Genomic DNA, 27,957 nt, shown 5'->3' on the forward strand with positions numbered 1-27,957 from the left:
GGAGCAATGAATTTCTAGATCAGCAAAGCCCTTAGCACAGGCATGGTATGTGCTAAATGCTCAGCAGCACTCTGGCCATTTTACTGTTTCTTCCTAGTTGAAATGGATGTGTTCCCATTCTGACGCCCTGTAAACAGGGATTGTGTTCATTATTTCTGTGGTTACTGGTGGGTATTAAAGGTGGGTGAATGCTGGTCATGGTGTGTAGGCTCTTGTGTCCTGGAACAAAAACCTGAACAGAGACAATGGCAGTTTGTAAGCTAGAACACACTTCCGAGACAGCAAGTGGGCCAGCTGGGAAGAGGGTTCACACATATTCATGGAGTGTGAAGAATGGCTTAGGGAGAGTAGTGACTTTCAAGTTCTACATTTTCATATTATTTACAACAAAAGCACCACCATACACAGTACAAATTTTCTGGACAAAACAGGTTAGTTGCGAATACGGACACAAAACTACTGTGACAGCATACACAAGCCTGTGCAAGCTCAAACCACACAAAGTCCCAGCATGGAGGTGGGGATGTGGGCATGAAGTCCAGTCAACATCTTATAGCTGCTAAGAAAGGGAGGGAGAGTCAGTTGTTTGTGTTTGTTTTTAAATGATATGACCTATGGCAGGCCAATCATACTTCAAAAGGGCCTCACTCCCAACAAATTGGATTCCATGGGTTTACAAAAAGAAAACCTGAATTTGAGTGTGTAGGAAAAGTAAGATGGGAGAAAGTAGATCTGGGACAAGTTGGGGGAAATTCTATATGAAATTCTCAAAGAAGTAATTAAAATAGTTCCCACGCCCCCCTCCCCCACCCCCTCTGCAATTCCCCACCCTCCCCCCACCCCCGTGCAATTCTTCCAGGTTAGTTTTCATTTGAGGACACTAGTTCTGAAAGAATCTCTCTCCAGGGTAATTTCCTGACCAATTGAAAGCCTTCAGATGGAGAGCTGTTGGGAAACGTGTGTGGTGATAAAAAGAAAACGTTCCCTCGGGTTTTTGGAGGGAATAACTTTAAAATAGTTTCATTGCTAAGTTTACTTGGTGCAGTTAGGAATTAAACTTGACTGGAATGAGGAGGCAACTCAGCAGTTAAAGTATTGCCAAACAACTATGAGGCCCTGAGGTAAGACCCCTAGAGGTCATGCTGACCCTCCTACGACTCCAACATTTGGAAGGTGGAAACAGATCCCTGGAGCAAGCTGTGTAGCCAGACTAGCAGTATCTGGGGCTCTGGGTTCACCTAAGCGACCCTGCCTCAATGACGAAGGTGGAGAGTGACTGAGGAAGACCACATATGTAAGCAAAAGCATGTGCACCCTCACACACGTGCTTATGCATGTGAACAGGCATGCAAGCACCCTCCATATACATACACACGAGAAAAAGTTTAAAAAGTTATCAGTTTTAATATTGTTGCTATATCTTCAGTAAATATATGCAGCATTCTTGTTTTTTAAAAATGTGCAACTTGCTGCCAAGACAGAGGACATGGCTTGATCTCTGGGACCAACATGGCAGAAGGAAAGAATTGACTCCTATAAGTTGCCTTCTGATTTCATTTACACACAACACAGGAATGGATAAACAGATGTAAACAAAGTTTAAGTAAAACTGAAGCCAGTCATGGTGGCCCCAACTGAACACTTCAGAAGAGGCAGAAGGATCAGGAATACAGTGTTATCCTCAACTACAAAATGAGACCACCCTGTTTAGAAAAGAAAAAGAAAAAACCAAGGAGGAGTAAAATGACTTTTGTTAGTTTATAGGTAACTTATAGGTTTTTAATTAATGTACTCTTAGTTAATGGTCCATCAGAAAATTTTATTATTTTTTTCTGGGAGTCTTTTTTTAATTTTTTGTTTTTTTGAGTCAGGGTTTTACTGTATAACTGTCTTGGATGTCTTGGAACTCACTCTGTAGACCACGTTGGCCTCTAACTCACAGAGATCCGCTTGCCTCTGCCTCACAAGTGCTGGGATTAAAGGCGTGCGCCACCGCTGTCTGACTTCTGGAAGTTTTATAAAAGAAGACTTTGTAAAATGTTTTATAGGATAATGATATTAAAATGAAACCAATTTTAAAAACTATTCTATTATGAAATTCTTGTAAATATACAAAAAGTAAAGAAAGCAGGAGTAGCATGACAACATCGTGTGTGTCCCCACCCACTTCAGAAACTGTCCTGTGGTATGTCCTGATTGTGACCCCACCTGCCTGCCTCAGGGGGGTTGGCTGAGTCCCATAAAGTGGAATACTTTTACACCAAGTGTCCCTAAAGAAGAGGCCTTCTTAGATACTAAGTAAAAATTAGTATTCAAAATTCCCCAATCTTCTTGCATTTTTACAGTTTGAATAATGATCTAGCAAGATCTGTATCTTGAATTTTGTTTGTATTTCAATTTTCACAAATACATAGATTTTTTTCTATATTTTCATATATCTTTTTAAAAGAAACTGTTTGTCCTACAAATTGTTCTTTGGTATATATTTTACTGAATTTGAATTGATAGAATGATATATTTTTCTGTGACATCCTAAATAAACTGTCAGTGAGAAGAAAAATCTGTTTTTAAAAGTAGAATGCATTGTAAATTGACCTTCCTGTTTCTAGGGGATGCTTTTGCTGTGGTTTTGTGTGTTTGTTTGCTTGACAAATGGCAATGTTCACATGAGGGAAACATTCAGCTCCTATTATTGGCTTCTACCACTGTTTAACATTCACTGTCCACACTTACAAGGAGCACTTCCACATAAAACCCAGAATTTGGGCTGGTTTTGGCAATGGTGAATGCCTTTAATCCTAGCACTCAGGAGGCAGAGGCAGGCAAATCTCTGAGTTCAAGGCCAGCCTGGTCTACTCTAACTCACAGAGTAGAGTAGAGTAGAGTAGAGTAGAGTAGAGTAGAGTAAGTTCCAGGAGAGCCAGGGATGTTACACAGGAAAGCCTGTCTTGAAAAGAAGAAGAAGAAGAAGAAGAAGAAGAAGAAGAAGAAGAAGAAGAAGAAGAAGAAGAAGAAGAAGAAGAAGAAGCAGCAGCAGCAGCAGCACTTCCACATAAAATCCAGTATTTGGCTAGGCAGTGGCAGTGCACGTCTTTAATCCCAGCACTGGGGAGGTAGAGGCAGGTAGATCTCTAAGTTTGAGACAAGCCTGGTCTACAGAGCGAGTGAGTGCCAGGACAGCCAGGGCTACACAGAGAAACCCTATCTCGAAAAACCAAAAAACAAACAAACAAAAAAACAAAACCCAAAACACACAACAACAACAAAACCAAAACCAAGATTTGTTTTTTAAATCATAGTGACCCCATGCACCCAAATGGCCCGCAATCCAATGAGTTTAAGAAGTGGCATGATCAGGGCTGGAGAGATGGCTCAGAGGTTAAGAGCACTGACTGCTCTTCCAGGGGTCCTGAGTTCAATTCCCAACAACCACATGGTGGCTCACAACCATCCGTTATGAGGTCTGGTGCCCTCTTCTGGTGTGCAGATATACATGGAAGCAGAATGTTGTATACATAATAAATAAATAAAATCTTTAAAAAAAAAAAGAAGAAGAAGTGGCATGATCAGATATGGTGAGGCTCTGAGCTCACCTGGGTTTCCCTCTAGACTCCCACCTGGGCGTTAGCATGCTACTTATGTGATGGGCTCTCTTGTGTCCACCCCACTCCCTTGTAGATGCTGCCTACCCTGTGGGTGTTTGAATTCTCAAAATGACCAGAGACAGGGTAGTCATCAGTGACACTTCCCGAGTCACTGGGCTAAGGCATATGATGTATCAGAGAAGAAATTCTTTTTTGGAATTAAATCAATGAATGGTCTTGCTTGCTTTTTGCACTTGGGATACAAGAGTCACACCTCAAAATGCATCATTTAATAAGAAGTCCCTTCAAACCAGTATTTGATCAAAATATATAACAAGCAGAAAAAATAGTGCATGAGAGTCACCATGTAATTGAGATAAGAATTCAGACATCCCTAATCATTCTGGAGAAAGCAAATTGCACAAAAGACAAAAAATAAAGACAGAATAACCCATCTGCATCTCTCCAGAAAACCTTGCTGGAGTCTGCGGTTCTGCTGGCAGTGTTGCTGCTGCTCCAGCCACAGAGCACAGTTTGTTATCTATGGTGCTTGCTTCTTGTTGCTGCTGTCTTCGTCACAGTTGGGCTCATGAACAGAAGGAGTGGAGGATGACTGCTCAGATACTTCTTCAGAATTTTCCTCATCCATGGTCATGATCTTTTGCCTATAAAAAAGGACAGTGCATCACCATAATCTCAAAGAGTAGATGGGACGCAGGATGTTTGCTGGTGTCGGAGAAATGTGGTTTTCTTCCTGCCTGAGGAAGCAGTCTCTCTCATCACTGCAGTTGCTTTAAATTTGGTGAAATGTGGAGTATGGGTGATCATACTCCCCCTGGAAATTGATGCAATCGGAACTAACTTATCTTCTATGTTGGTGGGTTTAAGAGGCCTCTTCAGGGCCTGGAGAGATGGGTCAGTCATTAAGAACACTGACTGCTTTTCCAGAGGACCCAGGTTCAATTCCCAGTACCCACATGGTATCCTACCATTGTCTAACTCCAGTTCCAGGGGATCTAACACCCTCACACCAATGCATTTTAAATAAAATTTAAAATAAAATTGTGTGTGTGTGTGTGTGTGTGTGTGTGTGTGTGTGTGTGTGTGTGTGAATGTGTGTGTGTGTGTATCCAGAGACACAATACACTCTAAATAAAATATATAATTAAAAAAAAAAGAAGCCCCTTCAGAGAACAGTGGCTCTGATAGGCAGCTGGTCTCAACAGGAAACAGAAGTGCCAAATTTAAGAGTTCAAACTCTTCAAAACAAGCCTTAGTCACAGGACAAAGCGGCTCAGAGATCCAAAGGCAAATTTCCCGTGTTTTACGCAAAAACAGACTAAAGGGAGAGAATCTAGATACACCATAGACAGACACACTGCCCACCTCAGACTAACAGTCTACCTCCATGGTAAGTGTGTGTCCAGGCCCAGTTCCATGCCTCCTCCTAAATGATCAGGACTGTGACATCGCCAGGAGACCTGGTTTGTCTTGACTGAGTCCTCATGTGGACACCCTACCACTCACTCTGGGAGGTGACTCAGCCATGGCCTCCTGAGCATAGGTACCCGTACCTGAGGAAGTTGTTTTCTTCTGTCAGGGTCTGTATGGTGTGCCTATACTTTTCTTCAGTCTCATTGAGTTTCGTCTGGAACAGCTTCTCCAGATTTCCCACTGCAGTTTTCTAAAAGATAAATTTAAGCAGCTGTCTTCTCCCAGAGCCCGTGGGCCGAGGCTCTTGGGCAGAACAGCACAGTGTTCTGTCTTCAGCCCAGTCTCCCCTCTGTCCAGGACTCACCTCTCTTTGGAGCTCCAGCTGGCAGTGGTAAAGGTTCGTGTTAAGTGTCTCCAGAATGACAGCCTGTGCCCGCAACTCAGCCTCCAAGATCTGCACGAGAGGAAACTGCCTCAGGATGCCTTGCTGATGTGATGTCCTTGAGGCAGGAGAGGTCGGTTTCCCTTTCTGGGACACTTGGAATAGAACAAAGTCTGCCAACTTCAGCTACTTCCTCTTGTACCACTTACAGCCTACCAGTCACCATGCTGTCATTTCTATCCTGCATCTTGCTCTTGAGACTCACTGTCACTGCTGCCAAAGCAGCCCTCATCAGAGTGCCAGTGGCTAGTCACAGGGTCACCAGCCACGCATTCATTCATGGTCCTTTTATTTTCATCTATCTATCTATCTATCTATCTATCTATCTATCTATCTTGGTTTTTCAAGACAAGGTTTCTCTGTAACCTTGGCTGTTGTGGAACTGTAGACCACCTTGGCCTCAAACTCAGAGATCCACCTGCCTCTGCCTCCTGAGTGCTGGGATTAAAGGCGTGAGCCGCCACCACCTGGCTAAAGATTTATTTTTAAAATGTAATAGTTTTATTAACTTTTGAGAATTTCATACATGCATTGTAATGCATCTGATCATATTAATTTCCCACTTCTCCCCTAACTTGATCCACATCTGCCCAACTTTGTGCTCTCTCTCTCTCTCTCTCTCTCTCTCTCTCTCTCTCTCTCTCTCTGTTTTTTGTTTGTTTGTTTTTTGAGACAGGGTTTCTCTGTGGCTTTGGAGCCTATCCTGGAACTCGCTTTGTAGACCAGGCTGGCCTCAAACTCACAGAGATCCTCCTGCCTCTGCCTCCCAAGTGCTTTGTGTTCCCTTTTAAAATGTAATATTATTTAATTTTTATTGTCCTGTGTGCACACATGCCCAGAAGACAATGTCCCTGTCTTTCTGCTCTCTACACACACTCTGTCATTATGTCAGGTGTTGGGATACCATCTCTCCTGGTCCACATTCTAAGATGCAGAGATAACTATCTGTATCCAAATATTAAATAGCATACTGCAACCCTTGCTGGCCTATTGCCTAAGTGCACCCATCCCCAACGGGGCTAATGAATGGTTCTTTCCTCCAAAGGAATGATATCATACTTATATTTGATCATAAATATATCTTTTTCTGCCTGTCACGGTGATGCAAGCCTTTAATCCCAGCACTCAGGAGGCAGAGGCAGGTGGATCTCTGTAAGTTCGAGACCAGCCTGGTCTACAGAGTAAGTTCTAGGACAGGCTCCAAAACTACAGAGAAGCCCTGTCTCAAAAAAAAAAAAAAAATTAATGGGAAAGAAAACATTCAAAAATCCTCCCTTCGCTGAATTTATCTGCTTAGGTGATTATAAATTTATGCAGAAAAGCAAAACAAAGAAAAAGAAGTGTTGGGGCAAAGAGCTGAGCCTTTAAATAGTGACTCCCGAGAGGCTGTCATTTGAGTAAAACCAGAAGAGGGGGAAAAGTTTGCGATGGAAATCTCTGGGAAAGAGATGTCTAGGAAGACACACTATCAAAGCAAATACCCCCAAGGCAGGAACACTCTGTCCCTTTAAAGAACCAAGAAGAGCTTCAGTAACTGTGGGGTGGAGTGACAGAGGCGGAAATAAAGGGGATGAGTTGATGAAGAGAAGGCAGGAGGTGGAACAAACCCTCAGATGACACAGGGCTGAGAGTAATTCACAGACCCACCAGCCAGGCTGAGGACTCTCAGAAGGGGTTGCTTTACACTAAGCTTTAATTCCCACTAGCAAGACTTGAAAAGATCAGACTGTTTCCAAATCATGTAACTGCATCCTGGAACAAGGTTTGTGAGCATTTAAAACTTTAAAATTTAAAGAAATATAGACATATCCAGTACCCAACAAGGTAAGTGTGGTGGTGTGAAAGAAAATGGCCTCCAAAGGGAGAGTGGCTTTATTAGGAGGCGTGGCCTTGTTGGAGGAAGTATGTCACAGTGGAAGTGGACTTTGGGGTCTCATATATGCTCATGCCACACCCAATGAGACAGACCACTTCCTGTTTCGTGCGTGATACAGGACTCTCATCTACTTCTCCAGCACAATGTCTGCCTGCATGCCACCATGTCCCACCGTGATGATAATGGAATAAACCTCTGAACTGTAAGTCAGCCCCAATTAGATGTTTTCTTTTGTAAGAGTTGCTGTAATCATGGTGTCTCTTCACAGCAATAGAAACCCTAAGGCAGTAAGCTACACTATGACCAGCACCTATTAAAAACTCAGCAGGCTTGCAAACAAAATAAATCAGAATGGAAACAGACTCACATATTATACCTATAGTAGAATTAATAGAGAATCTCAAAAGAGCTGCTCTCAGAACACAAGAGAACTCCCTAGGTCTGAGGCTGCCTCCTGTACTTGTAGGATGGTGCAGTTTGTTTGGCCCTTACATTGCTGGCCCTGCCTGGGCTTGAAGATAAGATTTCTTCATGATGTCTGTGCAGTGACTAATCTTTTTCTCAGGCATGTCTATTCTGGATACAAATTAAATTTTCAGAGAAAAGGGAAACACAAGTTACTTTTATTTAACAGATTTTTTTCATCTGCCTTCACAAATGGCCTTGTGTGTCTCAGCAGAAAGGAACCCTGCAGAAACTGTCATGTGTAGGGTACACCCAAAAAGAGGGGCTTAGGGACAAGGTTCTGCAGGAGATATTTGGAAGATTCAGGTTCAAAGGGAAGAACATGATGTTTTGTAACTCAAAGTCCTGTGTTTTCAGCTTTGCTAGACACAGAAGTTATTCAACATTGATAACCACACAGTAGCTTGCTGATGTATTTATTCACAGCTGGCTCCAAGAAAGGCTGCATGTGTTTTACATACAGTCCAAGATTTATTTTGACTTATTGAGTCCAACACTTAGATTTAGGTGCTCCACTAATTTTACTAGTTTGGGTAAATTTGCATTTCATTTTCCCGAGAGTATATCATTTGCAAGACACTAGTTTCATAGCAATGCTTACCTCCTTGGATCTCTTCAGCTCCTCCATTTTCAAGATATCTTCATTATGTTGTTTGATGAGCTCCTAAAAACAATTTTATCTGGAAAGGTCAGTACTATGGTTTTGGATATTCTTTTAGAGAATTAAGAAGCCACTGGAGAATTTGGGACTATAACACTCACTGAATCTAGGTGTTATCAATGGAGATGGGGAATTTTTTTAAATCATTTTTTAATTTGAATTAGAAACAAGATTGTTTTACATGACAATCCCAGTTCCCTTCTCCCTCCCGTCCTCCCCCACCCCCCAACTAAAACCCTACCTATCACATATCTTTTCTTCTATTCTGCTCCCTCATGACCTCTGCATCCTTCCTCTTCTTCCCTTCTCATTCTCATAGCTCCCTCCCCCCTCTTCCCATGCTCTCAGTTTGCTTAGGGGATCTTGGTCCTTTCCCCTGGAGATGGGCATTTTTAAGTAATATAATGACTATCTTATTTAACTTCATCATATATATACATATATTTATAAGATGACACACACATATATGACAAACTCTAAAATTTACACAGAAATGCAAAATGATGAAGAAAAGTAAAGCTCATCTTGGAAAATAATACCAAAGCTAATTAATAAATAAAATGAAATAACAGGAGGAAAAACAAAACAAAAAAGCAAAGTCAGACTATCTGTACTAACTGGCTCTAAATAGCACCAAGACAACGCATTGTTGGCTTGAGTGTAGACAAATGATTAAGTGGTTAAGCAGAGTGGGAAAGAGAATCTTGTCCTTCACTCCAAGGACATCAAGACAACTCAGTGAGAAAGGAAAATTTCTCTTTTCAGAAATGACAATGGAATAATTGTATATTCATATAGAAAAATGACCTATGATCTCTGCATCATTCAATACACACACAAATTATTCAACATGGATCATAGAATCAGAAATGCTAAAATTATAAAGTTTCTCAAAAGAGAATATATTCATGGCCTTATGATAGGCAACCATGTTACAGGGAAGACAGAAAAAGGTTTGAATTATAAAAAGAAAAGTTTGACAACTTGTCTTGCATCAAAATTAGAAATTTTTTGCTCATTGAAAGATAACATTTGCAAAATGAAAAAGCAAACCCACAGGCTGGAAGTTATTCTTTGCAACATGTATACACAATATTTGAATCTATATCTTTTTTTTTTTTGAGACAGGGTTTCTCTGTATAACTTTGCAGACCAGGCTGGCCTGGAACTCACAGAGATCTGACTGCCTCTGCCTCCTGAGTGCTGGGATTAAAGGCGTAGGCCACCACAGTTAAATGATAGAAGAGTCAAACAGATACATCAAAGATAGTGAGATGTCAGTGCTACACTCTCCCATCTGGAAAAACTGGCCAATGTGTTTAGTCATTAGAGAAACTACAGATGGTGAAATGCCACTTCACACCCACTAGAATGTCCTTAATTAAAGACAGAATGCACTAGCTGTGGAGGATTTAGTCCAGTCGGAATACACATTATTTAAGGTCTGAGAGTAAACAAGACTTCTGCCATGGAAAGCACGAATTTCCTATGTGTACCCTGGAGCTCCAGTAGCACTTCAAGATAAGTAAGAGCTAATGTCTATGAAACCCATATCTATGTTCATAGACACTTTGTTTAAAAGCCAATAAATGGAAATAGCCCAAATATTCCAAACCAGGAAAACAAGGAACACATTGCATGACATTTCTACAAAGGAAGACTCCTGAGCAGTGAAAAGGAACAACAGCTGGATATGGTCTCATGCTTGCAATCCTAGTACAGGGGTGCCAAGGTAGGAAGATCAGGAGCTAAGGGTCAGCCTGGGTTACACATCAGTTGGAGTCCAGCTTGAGCTACACAGAGAGATCTGTCTTAAAACACCTTTACGAAAGTAATTTTATGAATATGAAAAACAAATGAATCAATTTCATCCATGTTATTTTGAGGGAAAAACTATATATAGAAGGGCATAGCTGCACGGTTTTGTCTACATTAAGTTTTAAAACCCGAAAACTAAGCATTGCTGCTTCTTGGCTAGTTTGAGCTTGCTGGGCCAGGTGTGCAATCAGATGTGTTCACTGTTTGCCCTCCTCTCACCGGGTTCCTAAGCAGATGTGGGCCCAGCACTGTCCAGGTGCCCCTAGGTCTTTTATTGCTCTCGTGATGCCTCCTTTGAGGGCGGGGCCTGAGGCTGGATGTGGGGGTGGTATCTGTGCCCTCACTAGCCCACCTCGGAGGTGCGGCAATCCTGCCATGCTGCAGTGATTTCCCCGTGGGCGTCAGAGTTTGCTATTGGGTGAAGGTGATGGCCGCAAGAAGGATGAGGAAGCTGGGGGCAGGGATGAGGCTGACTCTGGTGGAGATGGGGAGCTTGCAGGGATGGGCTCCAGGAAAAATATGAGCCAGAGGATGGTCAGGAGGGCGGCAGGGGCTTTCCACACCCTGATCCCACAGGAAGTGACGTCTGTTGAGAAAAAGGAATAGGGCTGTCCTAAGAGAAAACTTGGGGTGGAATTTCATCAACTGTGAAAGGGAAGGAAGTGGAGGGATATGAAAAAAAAAAAAGATAATTACTAAGAGAAGCATAAGGAATGGGGACAGGAGAAATAAAGACCAGGAAGGGGAAGGAAAAAAAAAAAACCAATTGTTACGAGATGTTAATATATATTTGGTTTTTTGAGAGACAAGGTCTCTCTCCATAGTCTTAGCTGTCCTGGACTTCGCTCTTGTAGACCACACTGGCTTCCAACTCACAGAGATCCTCTTGCCTCTGCCTCCCTAGTGCTGGTATTAAAGGTGTGCACCACATGCCTGGTTGATAGTAATAAATATTAAAAATAAATTTCACTAGTAGAGAGAAAAATCAGCAAAGAAACCGGAGAAAGAGTGTTTGCACAGAAAGGCAAAGGGAAAGTATTAAGTGTGAGAAAAACAGCTGAGGGGAGGGAGACGAAAGGAGAAAAAAACGAACAATTACAAATCAAGCTGAGGAGGAAAGGGAAAGTGGGGGAGCTAGGGATGGCTGGAGAACGCCATACCTTAAACTAAACCAAGCTACCACTAGCTACAGAAAGCCAACAGAAGGCTCACAGGTCTCCATCGTGGAACCCAGGTCCTGAACCAGTCTGTTGTTACAGAGTTTGAGACCCCACTAAAAAGAAAGACTCAATCTGGGTCCTAACTCACTAAATGTATTGATATTGCTAGCAGGACAAAAACCTCTGAACCAAAGGAGCCCGCCATGCAAAGGGGAGCGAGAGAAGGGTTTTTAAAAGTGTAAACCACAAGAAGACGCTGAGTATCTGCACACGCAAGCCAGGAGTTGTTCTGCTCTACCAAGTTGAGGCAGTCAAGGTAACCTCAAAACAGTCCTTGACTGTCTTCACAAGAAGGGTTCCAGAAGCCAGAAAGCAGTTAGTCATATCATAACAAGCAGATGGTCAGAGCTGTGCATTTCTGGGTGGAGTTAACTGGGTCAAGGTTACTGGGAACTCATCGTCAAGAGTCAGGAGACACAAATGGATAGTGAGCACCAAGATGGACACCTAGCATAAAATGGAGTTTCTTTAGCCATCACACTGTCACACTCTGTTCCACAAAAGCCCATCCATATGGCCCTTCCCAAAGAAACCAAGGATCTGTCAGAAAGAACACCGAAGTCATCATCACCTCTGATGGTTTCATAAGGACACAGCGACCTTTGCCTTGAAACTGGGCAGAGTTCAGAGACACTGTGTGGGGAAAATAGCATTTCTTTACCTGGAGTTAAAAATCAGAGTTATAAAAAAAATCCTGCTCAATTGTGTGATGATTGACAAGCCCCGGCTTTTGTCTTAGTGTTCACATTATCCTTAGAGGGTCACTGAGGATATTTTCTATGTTTGGTTTTTATAAACGTTTTAAGGTTGATTCTGGCATGTTGCAAGGACGACTAGCAACTGTGTTTGTATTTATCTTATAATAAATTATGCTATCACAACAAAACTAACAGTTTTATTTTTTTTTAACAAAACAAAAACTAACGATAAATCTAGTCCCTGGTGGTAGAAACCGAAAGAGTGGTTATCTGGGGACAGGTGTGATGGAGGTGGGCTTAATGGAAGAGGAACCAGCACGATGGTTAGAAATGCACACGTGGGTGAAATAGTCAAAATAGCCCAAATATTGCAAAACTCGCCATTTTGCATGAAAAGGATGGAGGAACCTAAGAAAGCTTACAGCTTGTAGATGTAGAGGTGATACCTAAGATTTGATCCCAGGATGGCCCTTTGCTCTGGCTGCCTGATGGTGACAATGGTTGCTTAGAACTCTGCCTCTCTAGACTACATGTGCTGCCCGCAACCCTTTAGTGTACCCAAAAGCTCAGACATCTGGCATGTGATCTGACATCTTTCTTTGCTTAGTCGGTGTCTATTTGTTTGGGAAAATCTTGTCTAGAACTTTCTTATTGGTTAGCAAGTGTATGGATCTTCTCTTACTTTAGCTCTTAGGTAGCTACTTTCATTTACTAGGAGTGGTTCATGAACAAATTGGTTTGACTAGTTAACGCCAATGACTTTTTTTTTTTATCTATAGAAAGGGCTGGGGGGGAGCAGGTATTCAGAGATACAATTTTGGCAAACCATGGAACTTTAGAGATTTTACATGTTTAGTGTATTGCTATTTCCTATTAATTATAACTCTCATTCCAAAAACCCTGTGCTAAGAGTGTCTGGCTATAAATGACCCCAAGATGATCATTCTCCTACTTAGCTTCAACTGTCAACTTGACACAGCCCAGAGTAACTTGAGAGGGTTTTAATTTGGGGATTGTCTCCATCAGATTGGCTGGTGGGCATGCCTATGGGGCATTTACTTGACTGCCAATTGATGTAGAATGGCCCAGGCTACTGTGGGTGATAACATCCCTAGGCAGGTAGGTCTGGGCTGTATAAGAAAGAGCAAGCAGTGCTCCTCTGTGGTTTCTGCTTCAAATTCCTGCCTTGATTTCCTGCATCAGAAGTTGATGATGGCCTACAACCTGAAAGATGAAACAAATCCATTTCCTTCAAACTGTTTTTGGTCATGGTTTATCACAGCTACCAAAAGCAAACTAGAACAGCCATTGTTTTTGTATATATGTCTAGGAAAGCTGAACAAGGAGGAGCATGTTCATTGTGTGGGGGGGGGCACATAAGCATGTAGGCCCAGCAGACTCAGCTGCACCACCTGGACCACACTCTCAACCAGTGAGCATTCCGTTACCTCCTTCTCTCGATTGAAGTTCTCAAAGACAGCACTGAAAGATTCAGTTATTCTCCTTTTTTCTTCTTCCGACTCTAACTCAAACTTTTTTGTTATCTTATGTTCTGTGGAGGAGAGAACAAAGCAGGTTTGTGTATAAAAACATGGGGAAAGCTGGCCAGACAGAAAGTCAGAATAACTGAAATTAGTAGCAGTTCCAGACTTGACTCAATCTGAAGACCTTTCAGCCAGGGCTGCATGCTCTGACCCTCAGCTGGGGGATGCTCAGCTGAAGAGATGCTTGGGGCAGGGTGAGCATCCTCCTCTGTGCAGGACAGTAGCCACATGGGATTCATTGGCAGTGTTCTTTAGTGTGTAGTTTAGTTTCTAGCTTCTGCTTGTTGCTCTGTTTCCTCTGCTGAAGTAATGAGTGTGCTTATTCTTGGGCGTTTTCTTCTTTAACGCTCTTAGCTAGCCAGATTGTTCATAATAAAAGTTTATGCCCAACACTGGGGCAGAGGTAGGCTCATTGTATTTAGGGCTGGAAGATCTGGCAGCAGAGCCCCAGGACCAAACAGGAGGAAGGGAAGAGCAAACACAAATTCCCTCGGTGTCCAGCTACAGGGATGGTGGGTGTCTCTGGGCTGACTGGGTAACTCCAGTGGGCTACATGATGTAAAGCTAACTGGGGTTGCACCCTGACTTAGTTTTTTTCTTTTCTTCAATGTGGAGCTCTTCTGGTGATGCAGTATCCCAGGAAAAGCCCTATACATATGTACCTCCATATCTCGTTCCAGCCTCAATTCCAGCATCCTCATGCTGCCAAGCCTGGGCAGTCCTTACTAGGAGAGCTGACTTTCCCAGAAACCTTTGTATTTAAGTGATTAATTGGATTTTAACCAATAAATGTACAATGAATGGAGCTGGCATAGACTTTGGAATAGGTGTGTAGAAGGCTCACACCTGTCTCAATTATTCCTCTAGACCCAGGGACAATTTCTTTTTTTTTTTTTTAAAGATTTTATTCATTTATTATGTATACAATATTCTGCTTCCATGTATATCTGCACACCAGAAGAGGGCACCAGGTCTCATAACGGATGGTTGTGAGCCACCATGTGGTTGCTGGGAATTGAACTCAGGCCCTCTGGTAGAGCAGTCAGTGCTCTTAACCTCTGAGCCATCTCTTCAGCTGCGCCCCCCCCCCCCCCGGACAATTTCTACCCCTTCCTTCTTCCTTTCCTAGGAAGCTCAGTGAGTGAGAACTGCATCTGTATGGCATTTTGATCTAAGCTCTAGCCAAGTATTAGAAATATTGAAAATACTTACCAATCATGGCTTCTATTGTGGGGTATGTGGGGGACATGGAGGCTGTCAGTATAACAGACTTGTGTTGTCCCCACCCCTTTCCCCGCCCTGTTCTCCCCCTCAGCTGAATAATTTAAATTCTAATTCTAGAATTCCTCCTTGGATTTTAGATTCCACATTCTTTATAGGTCCCAGTTCCCATATTTGTTCCAACCCATGATGGTTGAACATGTAAGTTTTGGATCCCTTCATTAATAATGTGTCTGAAATGAAAAAAAAAACAAAAACAAAAACCAACTAAACAGACAACAACAGCAACAACAAAACAAGTCTTGCCCTCGGTGTCCTTTGTTTCTTAGCAATGCAAGGCACCGTTCATTCAGAAAGTTCATCATCTGGCCTTTCACCCTTGGTAAATCCAGGGCCCCTTCCCTCAAGTCAAGGTCAAGATTGACAGCAGGTTTTGTTTGTTTTTGTGTTTGACACTCTTGTTATGGTTGAAAAGGCCAGTAGTTTCTGTGTTACTCACTTTGTTGCAACAGAATCTTTTCTCGCTCCATCTTCTCATCCTTCTCCCATTCTGCCTTCCGCCTGGACCATGTATCTTCCATTTCATCATAAACGCTATCCTGTGGGGGCACAGAGGCACTTTGAAAAGAGCTATAACATGGGGGTGGGCACTGCAGATGCTTTGACAGCACCCTTGGGCACTCAGCAGAGCACTGGGACCTTGCTCTCCCTTCAACTGGGCATCACCAAGGGGCCCCTATGTGGGTGATACTTAAAAACAATTCCGGCTAAACTTTTATGTTTCTGGTTATGAGCCTACCCTTTAACAGCTGAGCCATCTCTCCAGCCCCAGCTAAGCTCAGTGGGGAACTAGGATAAGCTCAAGGGTCAAAGGGCTATCTACAAACTTCAAACAGCGTTTGCCAAGCTGGATCTCAACTTCCTTTGAAGACAGGAAAGGCTCTCTGTTTCAGAGATCACATCCGATTCTGCATTTTCCTGTAAGAGAGCTAGCTCCAACTCTGGAACTTGATCAAGTCTGGGGAATTGTCCTATTTTGTTTTCCATTGCTGTGACAACAGACAGATCAAAAGCAACTTGGGCAGGAAAGGGTTTATTTAGTTTATACTCCTACATTCTATTCCATCACTGAGTGAAGTCAGGGCAGGATCTCAAGGCAGGAACCGATACAAAGACCATGGAGAAGTGCTGCTTACTGGCTGGCTCCATGGCTTGCCTAGCCTGCTTCTACATACACCCCAGGCCCACTTGTCCAGAGGTGGCCCCACTCACAGTGGGCTGAGCTCACCCACAAGAGTTATTAATCAAGAAAATGCCCACAGACTTGTCCACAGGCGATGGAAGCAATTTCTCAAATGAGGCTCCCTCCTCCTGTTTGTGTCACGCTGACAAAAAGCCAACCAGCTCAGGGATGAAAGGAATGGGCTATGTTCTGAAATAACTCCAGCGTTGAGTTCATGGACTGTGTAGAATGCGACAGACTTTTTGGATAGCAACGTGACCAAATCCGTGAAAGGCCTTAAATCTGTTCATTCCTTTGACTAGCATGACTAGTACTCCACTGCTAGGATCAACTGTGTTCAAAGTGCTATTTTCCATCACAGCAAGTGACCGAAACAGCACATGGTCAACAGGAAGGGGACAGAGAGATGCCGAAGGCATGTTCATTAGGATGGGCAGTCATGAAAAAGGAAGGAGAGGCACTAATATGCCCAGTGAAAAGATACAAAAATGTACATAGATTCGCTATGCCATAGTCTCAGTGAAAGTTAAAGCAAAGCACAGGTATTTGCAGGGGTCACCTCTGGTGAGTGACAATTCTTTCTTTTAGGTGTTGCTGTTGTTGGTTATTTCCACTGTGTGTGTGGGGGGAGACACTTACTTGTTTTATGTGGATAAGTGTTTTGACTGCACCTATGTCTGTGCATTGTGTGTATGCCTGGTGCCTGAGGAAGCCAGAAGAGGGAGGGCATTGGAACTGCAGTTAGAGATAGTTTTGAGCTACCATGTAGGTACTGAATCTAGGGTCCTCTGGAAGAGCAACCAGTGCTCTTAACTGCTAAGCTATCTCTCTAGCCCTTCTCTCCTCCCCCCATTTCCTTTTTGAAAAACCGTCAACAGCTATTACTTTGATGACCACAAACAGTTTTTTTCAATAGACCTCTTCAGATTTGCACGGTTGGTCTGTCAAGCATGGAAGCCTCTGGTTCATGCTTCCTGCTGGGTACAGTAGTGACACTGTGGTGGAAAGATGTTAGAATCTCTACATGTTGTCAATCAGAGATGAGCCTTGCTTCTCATCCTCTCAGAATCTATCAGACAACTCTGAATCTCACCTGATACATGTGAAACATATTCTTCAGATACTTATATTCTTTGCTCATTCCATCTGAATGGAAAGAAAACAAGGGCATCACTATTTCTGACAGGCACACTTTCCAAATCTCATGTGAACTACTCAGCACCACACTCGAGGTCCTCCCAAGGTGATGAAATCTTCCTATGACTCCCCAGTCACTCTGGAAGCTTATTAAAAACCCAGATGTTGGATCCTGCCCGAGCCAACTAATGCAGAGCATCTGGAGGTGGGGCCTGGCGCTCCTTGACACATATGCTTCTCAGTGATATCGACACTCACCTGCTCTGCTCAACCATTTTAGTAAGAACCCTCGGAAGTACATGCTTGTCTGTGGGAAGAAGGAACAGCACTTCCCAGCATGCACCTGCTTCTCCTCCCAGCATGCACCTGCCTCTCCTCCCAGCATGCACCTGCTTCTCCTTTTAGTAACACTTGTCCCTTTACAATGGTTCTGAAAACCACATATTCTCTTTAGGAAACTGGAAAACAAGCAAAGTATAAATAAGACACTAACTTAAAATAAAGGACTATAGACTCTATAGTTTAGAGTTTCTCCTCTCTGTGGGCATAAGTCTGTAAAGCCAGTATCTGAAGGATGCACACTGCTCTTCCCAAGGGCAGTGTAAGCAGTGAGGCTTACCCAGTAGAGCCCTATGTGCTACAGAGCCTTGCAATCACAATGTCAATTAGGATGTAATAAAACACTGCCATTTTACATGTGAGAAAACCTGAAGAAATCATAATGATATAGTAATTTTAGAACTTCAAAATGCACTTAAAATATTTCACATTCTCACATCACATATAAAAGCAGATTTTTCAGAAAAAAAAGCAAGTGCCATTCTTAGTCACTCTCATTCCCCTGAGCTTCAAAGAGGAAATCTTAGATGTCCGGCTATGCCAACCCATGGCCATGGAGCCTGGACTAACCACCTTTCCTAGGCTTTACCTAGTTTCTCCTGGGCAGAAGCTTTCTCCGACTTCAGCGCTTCTTTATAGCTGCTCTCTAACTTCTCAAGCTCCACTTTGTGAGCCTTTTTGAGATCCCTGTAGGACAATCAGTGAAAAGAAGTCCAGAGTCAGCAAGCTGGCTCAGTAGGTAAAGGTGCTTTGCCACAGAAGCCATGGTGAAAGGAAAGTACTGACTTAGAAAAATGGTCTTCTGCGATCCACAGAACACTGCGACCAAGTGCGCTGTCACTCCAGTTCCAGGGGATCCAACGCTTTCTGGCTTCTACAGGCCCTACTCTCACATATACAAACCCACACAGAGATACACACATATAAGCAAAATTGAGAATCAAAATCAAACTTTTTTTAAAAAGAAAAAAAAGTGGATTTCAAATATTCTCACCGACAAAAAAATTGATTGAGTTGATGGCTGTGCCAACTAGAGCAGTTTAATTATTACACATTGTATTCACAAATTAGAACAGCATGTTTTTACTCCATAAGTATCTGGAATATAAATCATCATTTATAGCAAAAACAGAAATCCTAGTAGAGACAGCACCCCTATATGAGCCACAGCATTTTACATATGCATTGACATATTTTTTCATTATTTTTAACAGTTTAAAGTTTAGAGCAAAATTACTGGAAAGGCGCAGGGTGCCCACACTCCTCTTATGCCCCATCCTACAGCCTCCCTCCTTCTCAGTGTCCCTGAAAGATGTTACGTTTGTCACAACTGATGAACCGGCATTGACACTTCATTGTCACCTGCTTGGGGGGTCATTCCTGGTCCAGAACATTCTTTGTGTTTGGGAGATGTGTGTGGACAGGCATCCACTGTGAGAGCGTTGTCCATAGTGGTTTTACTATCTTACTATGCTCCACCTGCTGACCCCTCCCACCCCTTCCCAAGGCAATGCCTAGAAACCACTGGCTGTTTTTATTGTCTCCACAGTTTTTTTCTTGCTTAATGTTGGAATAATATAGCATGTGGTCTTTGTGGTCTTTGCAGATAGCCTTTTTTTCCTTTAGTGATATATGTTTGTTTCTTCCATCTGATTTATGGTGTGGAGGCTCTCACTTTGATACGAAAACACTATCAGCACATGAATGCTGGCACCGGGCTGGATCTGGGCTTCTATACTTGTTCTCAGGGCTTCTGTAAGTGCATGTAAGCAGCAACTGGTGACTGCTGAGGGGAAGCCGAGGCCCTTGCCAAAGCTCTGTTCAAAGCAGTGACTGTAGGAAATGTCTCACTGGATAGAAGCCAGGAGAATACTCCAGAAAGTGAGGGTCCCACCTCATTGAGGGAGGGTGTGTGTGTGTGTGTGTGTGTGTGTGTGTGTGTACTGTACATGCATGCATAGAGGCTAGAGGTTAACTTGAGGACTCTGTCTTCTTCTATCATGTGGGTCTTGGAGATTCAATCCAGGTCACTAGGCCTGTTGGAAACACTGTCCCAAATTCTGTACACTTTGATCATCACCTCTCAGGGGCTAGTCTAAGTAACCATTTATCTATGTTTTTTTCTGTGAGGTTTAGACTTCAAATATAAGTGAAAACACATTAATCTGCCTTTGTCCTTCCCTTCCATCTCTGTCATCACAAATGAGAGGATTTCCTTCTCTTTGGGGGCAGACTAGATAGCATTTTAAAATCTCATCTGTTGACAGGACACAGGTTGGTTCTATAATGAGGCGATTGTGCACAGTGTGCAATAAGCATGGGAGTTCAGACTCTCTTATCAAGAACCTAAAAAATGTTCTAAAAAACAATCAGAAGTAATTATAAATAAGTGGCTGTGGATGACGCAGCAAGAGGTGCTGTCTCTCCGCCAGGAAGCCTGCATGCCTTCAAGATTCTCCCCGCACACAGACAGCACACTTCCTTCTCACTCCCGTGGACTTGTTCTATTCCTCTCCCCCATTTCTTTCTTTGTTGCCCAGGCCCTGAGCTAGAGGGGGAGAGTGGGTGGAGGGAAGAAGGAGGAGGAACAGAGGAGGGGGGGAAGGGAGAATGTGCTCACAACAAATCATGTATGACAAAGCTTCGTGGAAAACAACAACAACAAAAAAATGGCTTTTCTCCGCAACGGATCAAAAGAAATACTACAATGGAAATGGAAAGGATGAATGATACAAAAGCAGGAACACAAAGCATAAACTGTTTCATCTTAGTGACCTCCAACAGAGCCACCCTGCTCTCTGAGGACACCTCTCACACACCATAGCCAGCTGCCCTTGGTCCCACTGGGAGCCCCAGGGAACTGGAATCCTGCCACTGCTTTGCACATGGGCCTTTGCCAGGAAGCCTACCTGGTCTCATTTTCAAACTTCTGTTTCATCTCAGTGCAGCGGAGTTCCATCTCGTCGGAGAGCTGGAAATGGGGCCAGTGTTAACAACATCGCATGCAGGGCTCCAGGGGGCTCTAATCTACATCTCTGACGCCCCTCCCTTCAGAGGTGATGTCTGCCTCAGTCTCTGCTGGGTGGGCTCTGCAGTGCAGAGGGCACACACTTTGAGGGTGGGTCTGCTTCCTTTGGATTCTTTCACTCTTGGGAATCACTTATTTAGCAACAGACTTGGCTAGAAGAGTAAAAAGAACCAATCATCAGACTGCAGACATATTACAGGGTTACCTGTGGCCACGCATTCCCTCCTCACCGTCCTCCTTGCCCCCAGCTGGGGAGTCGGCTATCTTGGCCACAGGCTCCTTTGAGAAGAACTATCTCCTCCACACTGTGGGACATCCAGGCTCTTCTTCTGAGTCCCAGTGCGCTGAGGCAACGGGGTGTAAACTCCTCAGTCTCTGCCTGCTGTTGTCTGTCTGTTCGTGGTAATGACTCTTCTAAAAATGTCTTATCCCTAACCACCATCTCACTGTCATCCTGAAGTCACACTGAGACCTTTCAAAGGTCTCACTACTAACGGGATGTTCACAGTAGGAATATTTTCAGGACACCCCCAATAAAGACAGTCTCTAAAGCTGCCTTCCATAGGGCCTGTGCCAGGGAGTCAAATGTGAATTTGCCTGAAGCCCGACCTCCTTACACAGGAGACGTAAGTTTCTCAAACTTCAGTTTCCCTTTTGAAGAAGAGGAAGACATCAAACCAGTAGCATAACAAGGTAACAAATCAGAGGTGGCAAAAGTCTCAGCCTGGTCACAAGGCAGTTCACTGTAAGATGCGGATGGCCTGGGACAAATCAGCTTGAGAGGCTGCTATGGGAAGGTAGAGAGGCGGAGCCTCCGGGGAAGGGGTGCCTCAGGGGAGGCAGAGCCTCAGGGGGAGGCATGTTCCTGAACATGACTCTGGTCTGTCATTCCTGCCCTGGTCACCAGGTACACCTGCCTGAGCTGGGGAAGAAGGCATCAAGCCTGAACCAATGACCAAAACGTTAAAAATGCCAACTGTTAAAACAAAAACAAAAACAAAACAAAACAAAAAACACATTAGACAATGAAAGGACTCGAGCTGCTTCTGAAGAATGGGCAATGAGAGCTTAGTAGTAATAGAGACTGGACACGGCGGGGGGGGGGGTTCCTAGAAGCTTTTGCACCACACCAGAGACATGTTCCGTGCTGGAGTCATTAGCAATAGTCTGGTAACCTCTGATGCTTGTATCTTATGGCAAAGGCCAGAGTGAGAGTAATTAGTGATCCTCCTGGAGGAGAAGATAGTGTCACCACATACCCGGAGGCACCTGGAGAGCCTCTGGAATGGAATGTCTTTGAGTTACAGTTCACAGTTATGGGTGAGGGTGCAGGCAGAGAAATATCACCCAGTACACAGTCCTCTTTGCAAAGTCCTGCATCTGAATAGCATGGCTCACTACAGCAAAGTGTTTGCCTGGCGCATAGATGTTCTGAAAGTATTAGTTCTGAGGATGTGGTTAATGCAAGGATCACTCACCAATTTCTGGGCAGACTGGTGGTCTCTGTTCATTTGTTCTATTATTGCTGTCAGCTCGGAGATCTGCTCCTCAAGGTCAGAAATGATGTCAGTCCTGTGAGACAAACACTTCTGTCACCACATGCCAGCCAGGTCCCAGGCTGCCTAACTCAGGTCTGCAGAGCGCCTGCTCTGCCACTTTGGCATGGGGATGCAGCGGTGGAGGCTGGACCTGAATAAGGCATTTCATAGTGGGGTGGCTGAACCTTGTGTCTGGTCCTTAAGGTGAGGTAGCTGGAAGTGCTCAGGGCAGTGTGGTGTTCTGTTGAGCAGAAGAGAAATAAGAGTGTGGCGGACACTTACCGGACTTTGGTTGCCACTAGTTGAACACAAGAGGGAGAGTTCAGAGGATTTGGAAATGGGGGAGCCTGGGAAGAATTCTGACAGCCAACTGGAGACAAGGAATGGCCATGGATGAGACCAAGAGGAGGCTTAAATGAGGAAGTGTGTGAGGCACCTGTCATGTCTGCAATCCCAGCACTCAAGGACAGGAGGATAGGAGTTTGTGTCCAGCCTGGGTCACACAGCCTTATAGTATTTCCCAATTTTTTTCCCAAGACAGGGTTGTCCACCACACCCAGTGTGTGTGTGTGTGTGTGTGTGTGTGTGTGTGTGTGTGTGTGTGGTGATGGAACACTGCAGTGGTGCTGGGCGGGAGTTCTCAAGAAGCTTCATTTTCTTGGTGTCCTGCATTCCTCTCTTGGCGTAGAGACATGATGTCAGGTGTGAAAACAAGAAAAAGGATGTAGAAGAGGAGGGAGCTGGGGGAGGAGGAAGCTGAAAAGTAGCAAATCTTTGTCTTTTAAGTGTGGTCTTTGCTGTGAACAACATTCACAGCTTTAGCTGGGAACAAAATGAACATGATGGGTTTCATTCTACTGCAAATGAGGGCAGCTTCCTTTTGAGACCAAGAGGTTGCTATGAATACTACTCAGACTACAGGCATCTGACCCGTTGTCTCCCTGCAGAGGATGGAGAGTTGAGCAGGGAAGAGAAAATAGAGGCTGGATCCCCTCCCCACCCTACCCTGCCCCTGACTGGATGGGAAGTTGGGGATATGACTCTGGCTTGTCTGAGCCAGCTGAGATCAGTAACTCTATGACTTCCATGGCATGGCCTCGTCCATAACCCTTCCCAGAGGTAATAACTGCCAACAATTCAGATGTTGCCTTTCTATGTAGCAACAGATGGGTGACTGTATGTGTGTGTGTTTATGTATGGTATATTTGAGTGTGTGTTCCTGCACATGAACATGGGTACACATGGAGGCCAGGGTTCAATATTAAGTGTCTTCCTCTGTTGCTTTCCACATTCTTTTATGAGACAGGCTTTCTGACTGAACTTAGAGCTCATGTTTCAACTAGTTCAGCTGGCTAGTAAACCCCAGGGATTGTCCTCCTGTCTTTCAGTGCTAGGATCATGGGCGTGAGTCACCATTCCCAGCTTCTTCCACGGATGCTGGAGACTGAAACTAACTTGATAACTTGAACATCTCCCCAGATCCTTTGCAACAACAGCTGCTTTTTCTTGTTTGCTTTTTGTTTTTGATATAGGATCTCTCTATACACAGCCCTGGCTGTCCTGGAACTTACTATGTAGATCAGGCTGGTCTCCCACTAGATCTATCTAGCCATGCCTCCACAACCTGCCTCTCCACACAGCACTGGTATTCAGAGTGTGTGCCACTGTGCCTTCAGAACAGTAGTTCTTACAGCAGACTAAAGCTGGGAGGAGGAGACACTGGGAGAGCCATCTGGTAATGTGGTAAGGAGTGAGAGGCCTAGATTTAGGTAGGAGAGTGGAGAAATAGAAGGCGTGAATGAGAGGTCTAGGAGGTAGAATTGAAATGTATGGGTATGAGCATGAGAATGACATCAGATGGTAGTAAAACAGGTGGGACTTCAGAGAAAGAGCAATGGTGGGTGCTTAACAGGATGGGCCAGGTTGGAACCTTCCAAACTGCATCTCCCAGAGTCATGGGCATTTTTGGATTACTTATCATGGAAAAAAAAACGCATATTCCTGTCTTCCAGAAACTGGCTTTGCTCTTATCCCTACACTCAGAATCCAAACTATCTGTGACAACTTCACCTGTCCCTTCCTGGAAGGAGCACTTTCCTCTTTAGTGTAAGTCATGCTAGCTGGGCTATTTCTGGGCAGGGACCTGTCAGTTGGACATGGATAGCAGGTATTTACTGGAGCCAGGCTGGGCAGACTAGCTGGGCAGAGCCAGCTCTGAGAAACTGGTGTTGAACCAAAGACTTTACCTGGAAAACTTGATTTTGCTCAAGATGTCTGATTCCCCTTGCTTTTTCCTATTGAACATCTCATCTCCCAAGGTGACAGAAATCTGTTCTCGATTTCGAATGAGTTTATAGCCAGGTGACACATCAATCACTTCCTGGGTCTCAAGGTGGAAGGCAAAGAGAAATTGTGAGCCTTGAGGAGCTGAGAGCCCTCCACCTACTGTGGGCTTCCTCACATCGAATGTACAGGGACACTGTGCTGAGATTCTGGGGCCCGAGATCCTCCCGTGCCACTACCCTCAAATCTCTCAGATCCAATCCAAACACTCACTTGCCCACCCTACAGGAACCACTTAAACTCAGCAGCGCCAACTGATCAATCGACCCCACTCTGTTCCTCCTCCTGTTCCTCCACTGTGGCCAGTAGCTGGGCATTATGGGAACTGCTCCACTTTTGGAATTGGGCAGGCCAATTTTTTAAATATCTGGCCCTCGAGCTATTTCACATTTCTGTGACTCAGTTTCCTCTTCAGAAAAATGGTAAATATAAGGTCTTCAAAGGGCTTTTGTAAGAAGGAAAAACAACAAAATAACACGCAAGGAGATGATTAGCATGGGTGCAGACAAATGCAGTGAGCTAATCCTCCTCCCTTCATTAGCTGCCAAGACAGAATCCTGGCAGAGTCATTGGCTAATGTGAATACAGTCATAGCTTCTAGACATGTGCAGACCACTCTACAGCACTACAAGTGACCCAGGCCATTGTGGCCATCTCCTAACTGGCATTTCTGCCTCACCTTCCTTTAAGTCTGACCCATCATGGATCAAGGGCCCAGCATCTTGTGCTTAGATTCTTAAGATGCTGTACCAGCTGGGCTCTGCTTTCATTCTTGTGCTCCCAAAGTTTGAGACCTTTCCACCTAACAGGGTGATTGTGCTTCTCTTTGCTTACTTTGTTCCTGACCATTAACGCCCTTTAACTACTTCATGGTCCTTGCTTAGGAAGGGGAGGAACGGATGAAATGATAAAATAAAAAGTGGTCAGAATATCCTATGAGAAAGTGCATTTTCTAAAACATAGATATAACCTGATCTCACACCTATGTCAGAGCCATGGAGACTCATATTCTGAGGCCCATGTCAGTGCCTTTGTTGTCTTTAGGTGTTTTGACGGGCCTTGCCTCAGGATTTGTGGCTTCCCTGTATGGCAGAGGGCTTCCTGTATGAGTTGTAGCCTGAATGGCCACCATCTATCCCCCCCTTTGCCCCCCATCTACACAAAGCAGGGGAGAATAGTTGAGGTTAGTTACAGTGTGGACACTTATCGACTACTTAAAACGTGCACCATTAGCCGGGCGTTGGTGGCGCACGCCTTTAATCCCAGCACTCGGAAAGCAGAGGCAGAGGCAGGTGGATCTCTGTGAGTTCGAGACCAGCCTGGTCTACAACAGCTAGTTCCAGGACAGCCTCCAAACAGAGAAACCCTATCTCAAAAAAAAAAAAAAAAAAAAAAAAAAAAAAAAAAAAAAACCAACCAAACAAACAAACAAAAAAAACCCCAAAACAAAAACAAAAACAAACATGCACCATTAATGCTAGGAGGATTGCTCCTAGACTCTCAGTTAAGAGTATGTAAAAAAACTCCATGCTTGCACACAGTAGGTGCTAGGTAAATGCTCATCTGGCCCTTTGCCCACTTTTACTCACAGCAGGAGGTTTGCTGCTCTCCTCTGGTTTTACTGTCGGGGCTTTGTCTCTGCAAGAGAAAGGTGCTCAGAAAGCCATGGGGCAGGGGCAGCTGAGAGGCCGAGCTCAGGAGATGATCCCTGAGGCTGCCACCTCTGGCCTTTGTTCTCCTAGGTCAGTTACTTGACCATCCAGAACCCTGGTAGCTGGGGAGTATGTTGGTACAGGGCCTCAGTGAGGGCGAAGTCTTAAATGGATGTGGGTGGGGCTACACCCTGGAGCTCCTTGCTTTTGCCAGCTTATAGAGGCTTCCGTTTCCCTAGTGGCCGTCTTTCACAGTGGTCACATCTCTCTGAGTGCCATTCTTTTTCATAATTGCATTGGCCCCACTTGGAGAATACAGGTAAAGGAACTTCTACATCTCAGATTAGCTACCTGACATTCTCCATCCTCCACCCCATTGCTCTGTCTTTCCACTCTCCAGGGATGGGGACTGGAACCTCTTCGGGCTATGCTTTCTGCCATTCATTGCTTTCTTCACCTCCTTTGAGCTGAAATCACCAGGCATTTGGTTTGGGGAAAAAATCAATGGATTCTGGCAAATTTTTGACATCCCTGGTAGCAAATTAGCTCAAGTCAGCATGGGTGTGGTGGTTCCATGTGTATGTGACCCCTGGGTAGCTGGGGAAGCTGCTGGTACAGGGCCTCAGTGATGGAGAAATCCAAAATGGATGTGGGAAGAGATACACTCTGGAGCTCTCAGGGTGAGTTCATTCCTTGTGTGGTGGTAGATTATTTTATCCTTTGCCTCACGGAGCTAAAAGTACTTACTTTGGGGATACAGCAGGCTTTGTTGATTGGGACAGGAGGTAGTTGCGTTCTCTTGAAACTGGTGAAGGAAGAGTTTGCCTGAAAGCAATAAACAAACAAACACTGGAAATTAAAAAATACGTCTCAACCCTCCCCAGTAAGGGCATATCCACAGTGACTCCAAATTCGAAAGTATGATATGACAACTGGGATTGTGAAGATTTGAGACTTTGAAGACCTCAGGTCCAAGGCTCTCCTACTTGTAGTTGTCCACTATTTCCAAGGACTCCTGGTTGGGGGAGGCAGGCGGGTAGGATTGGAGGAAGGGAGGGAGGGGGAACTGGGGTAAAAATGAAAAACAAATTAAAAAAAAAAAAAAAGAAATTTCCTGGTTGTCAGGGCAAGCCGTCGTTCCTGAGGAGGGACAGCTACCACCAAAGCTCTGTTTAGGACACACACACACACACACACACACACACACACACAAATTGCAAAGTTGCAAAGTCAAGCCCTCTTTATTGAAATGTTGAGTAAGACAGGCCTGAAAGATCAGGGCAGCCTCCAGGGTGGTTGGGAAGGCAGGAAAGCAATGCTTCCTGTTCTGTGGGGAATTTGTGGCAAGTTCTCAACTGGGGACTCTTATAAGACATAGAGGACTACAAAAGAAACAGTCACTTCCTGTACCTAGCCCAACCCAGTTTATTCTTACTTAGGCTTCCCTGTGGAGGTCTTTGGAAGTGGTTGAGGGGTCTTGATTAGCTTCCGTGGCCCCAAGTTCCAGGGGTCCAAGCAGGTGCAGTAGATGAGAGGATTGGGGTACATGGTCGGGGTCAGACACAGTCTTGGTTGCTAGGTCAGGGGCTCTTGCTGAGATGAGAAAACAACCACAAAGAGTTAAACCACTTAGAATAAAGGCAAACAGAGATTGGGAAGGATCAAAGGGCAGCCTGAGGAACAAGGGTGGAGGTTGAGCTGATGTAGGTTGTGG

General features: G+C 44.3%; 1 protein-coding gene across 1 annotated transcript; it reads right to left on the reverse strand.

The window, feature by feature from the left end:
* Positions 1 to 3,893: 3,893 nt before the first annotated feature.
* On the reverse strand, positions 3,894 to 27,791 carry Flacc1 (flagellum associated containing coiled-coil domains 1). The gene is made up of 14 exons (XM_035440966.1): positions 27,679 to 27,791; positions 26,991 to 27,068; positions 26,181 to 26,229; positions 24,495 to 24,628; positions 22,189 to 22,282; positions 20,592 to 20,653; positions 18,272 to 18,369; positions 17,300 to 17,352; positions 15,463 to 15,562; positions 13,647 to 13,750; positions 8,403 to 8,465; positions 5,383 to 5,472; positions 5,159 to 5,268; positions 3,894 to 4,249 (listed from the first exon to the last, which is right to left on the reverse strand). The coding sequence occupies exons 1-14, from the start codon at positions 27,789 to 27,791 to the stop codon at positions 4,126 to 4,128; spliced, it is 1,272 nt and encodes a 423-aa protein (XP_035296857.1). The 3' UTR covers positions 3,894 to 4,125.
* Positions 27,792 to 27,957: the final 166 nt, after the last annotated feature.

The sequence above is a fragment of the Cricetulus griseus genome, chromosome 2 (assembly GCF_003668045.3).
Source record: "Cricetulus griseus strain 17A/GY chromosome 2, alternate assembly CriGri-PICRH-1.0, whole genome shotgun sequence".
NCBI lineage: Eukaryota > Metazoa > Chordata > Mammalia > Rodentia > Cricetidae > Cricetulus > Cricetulus griseus.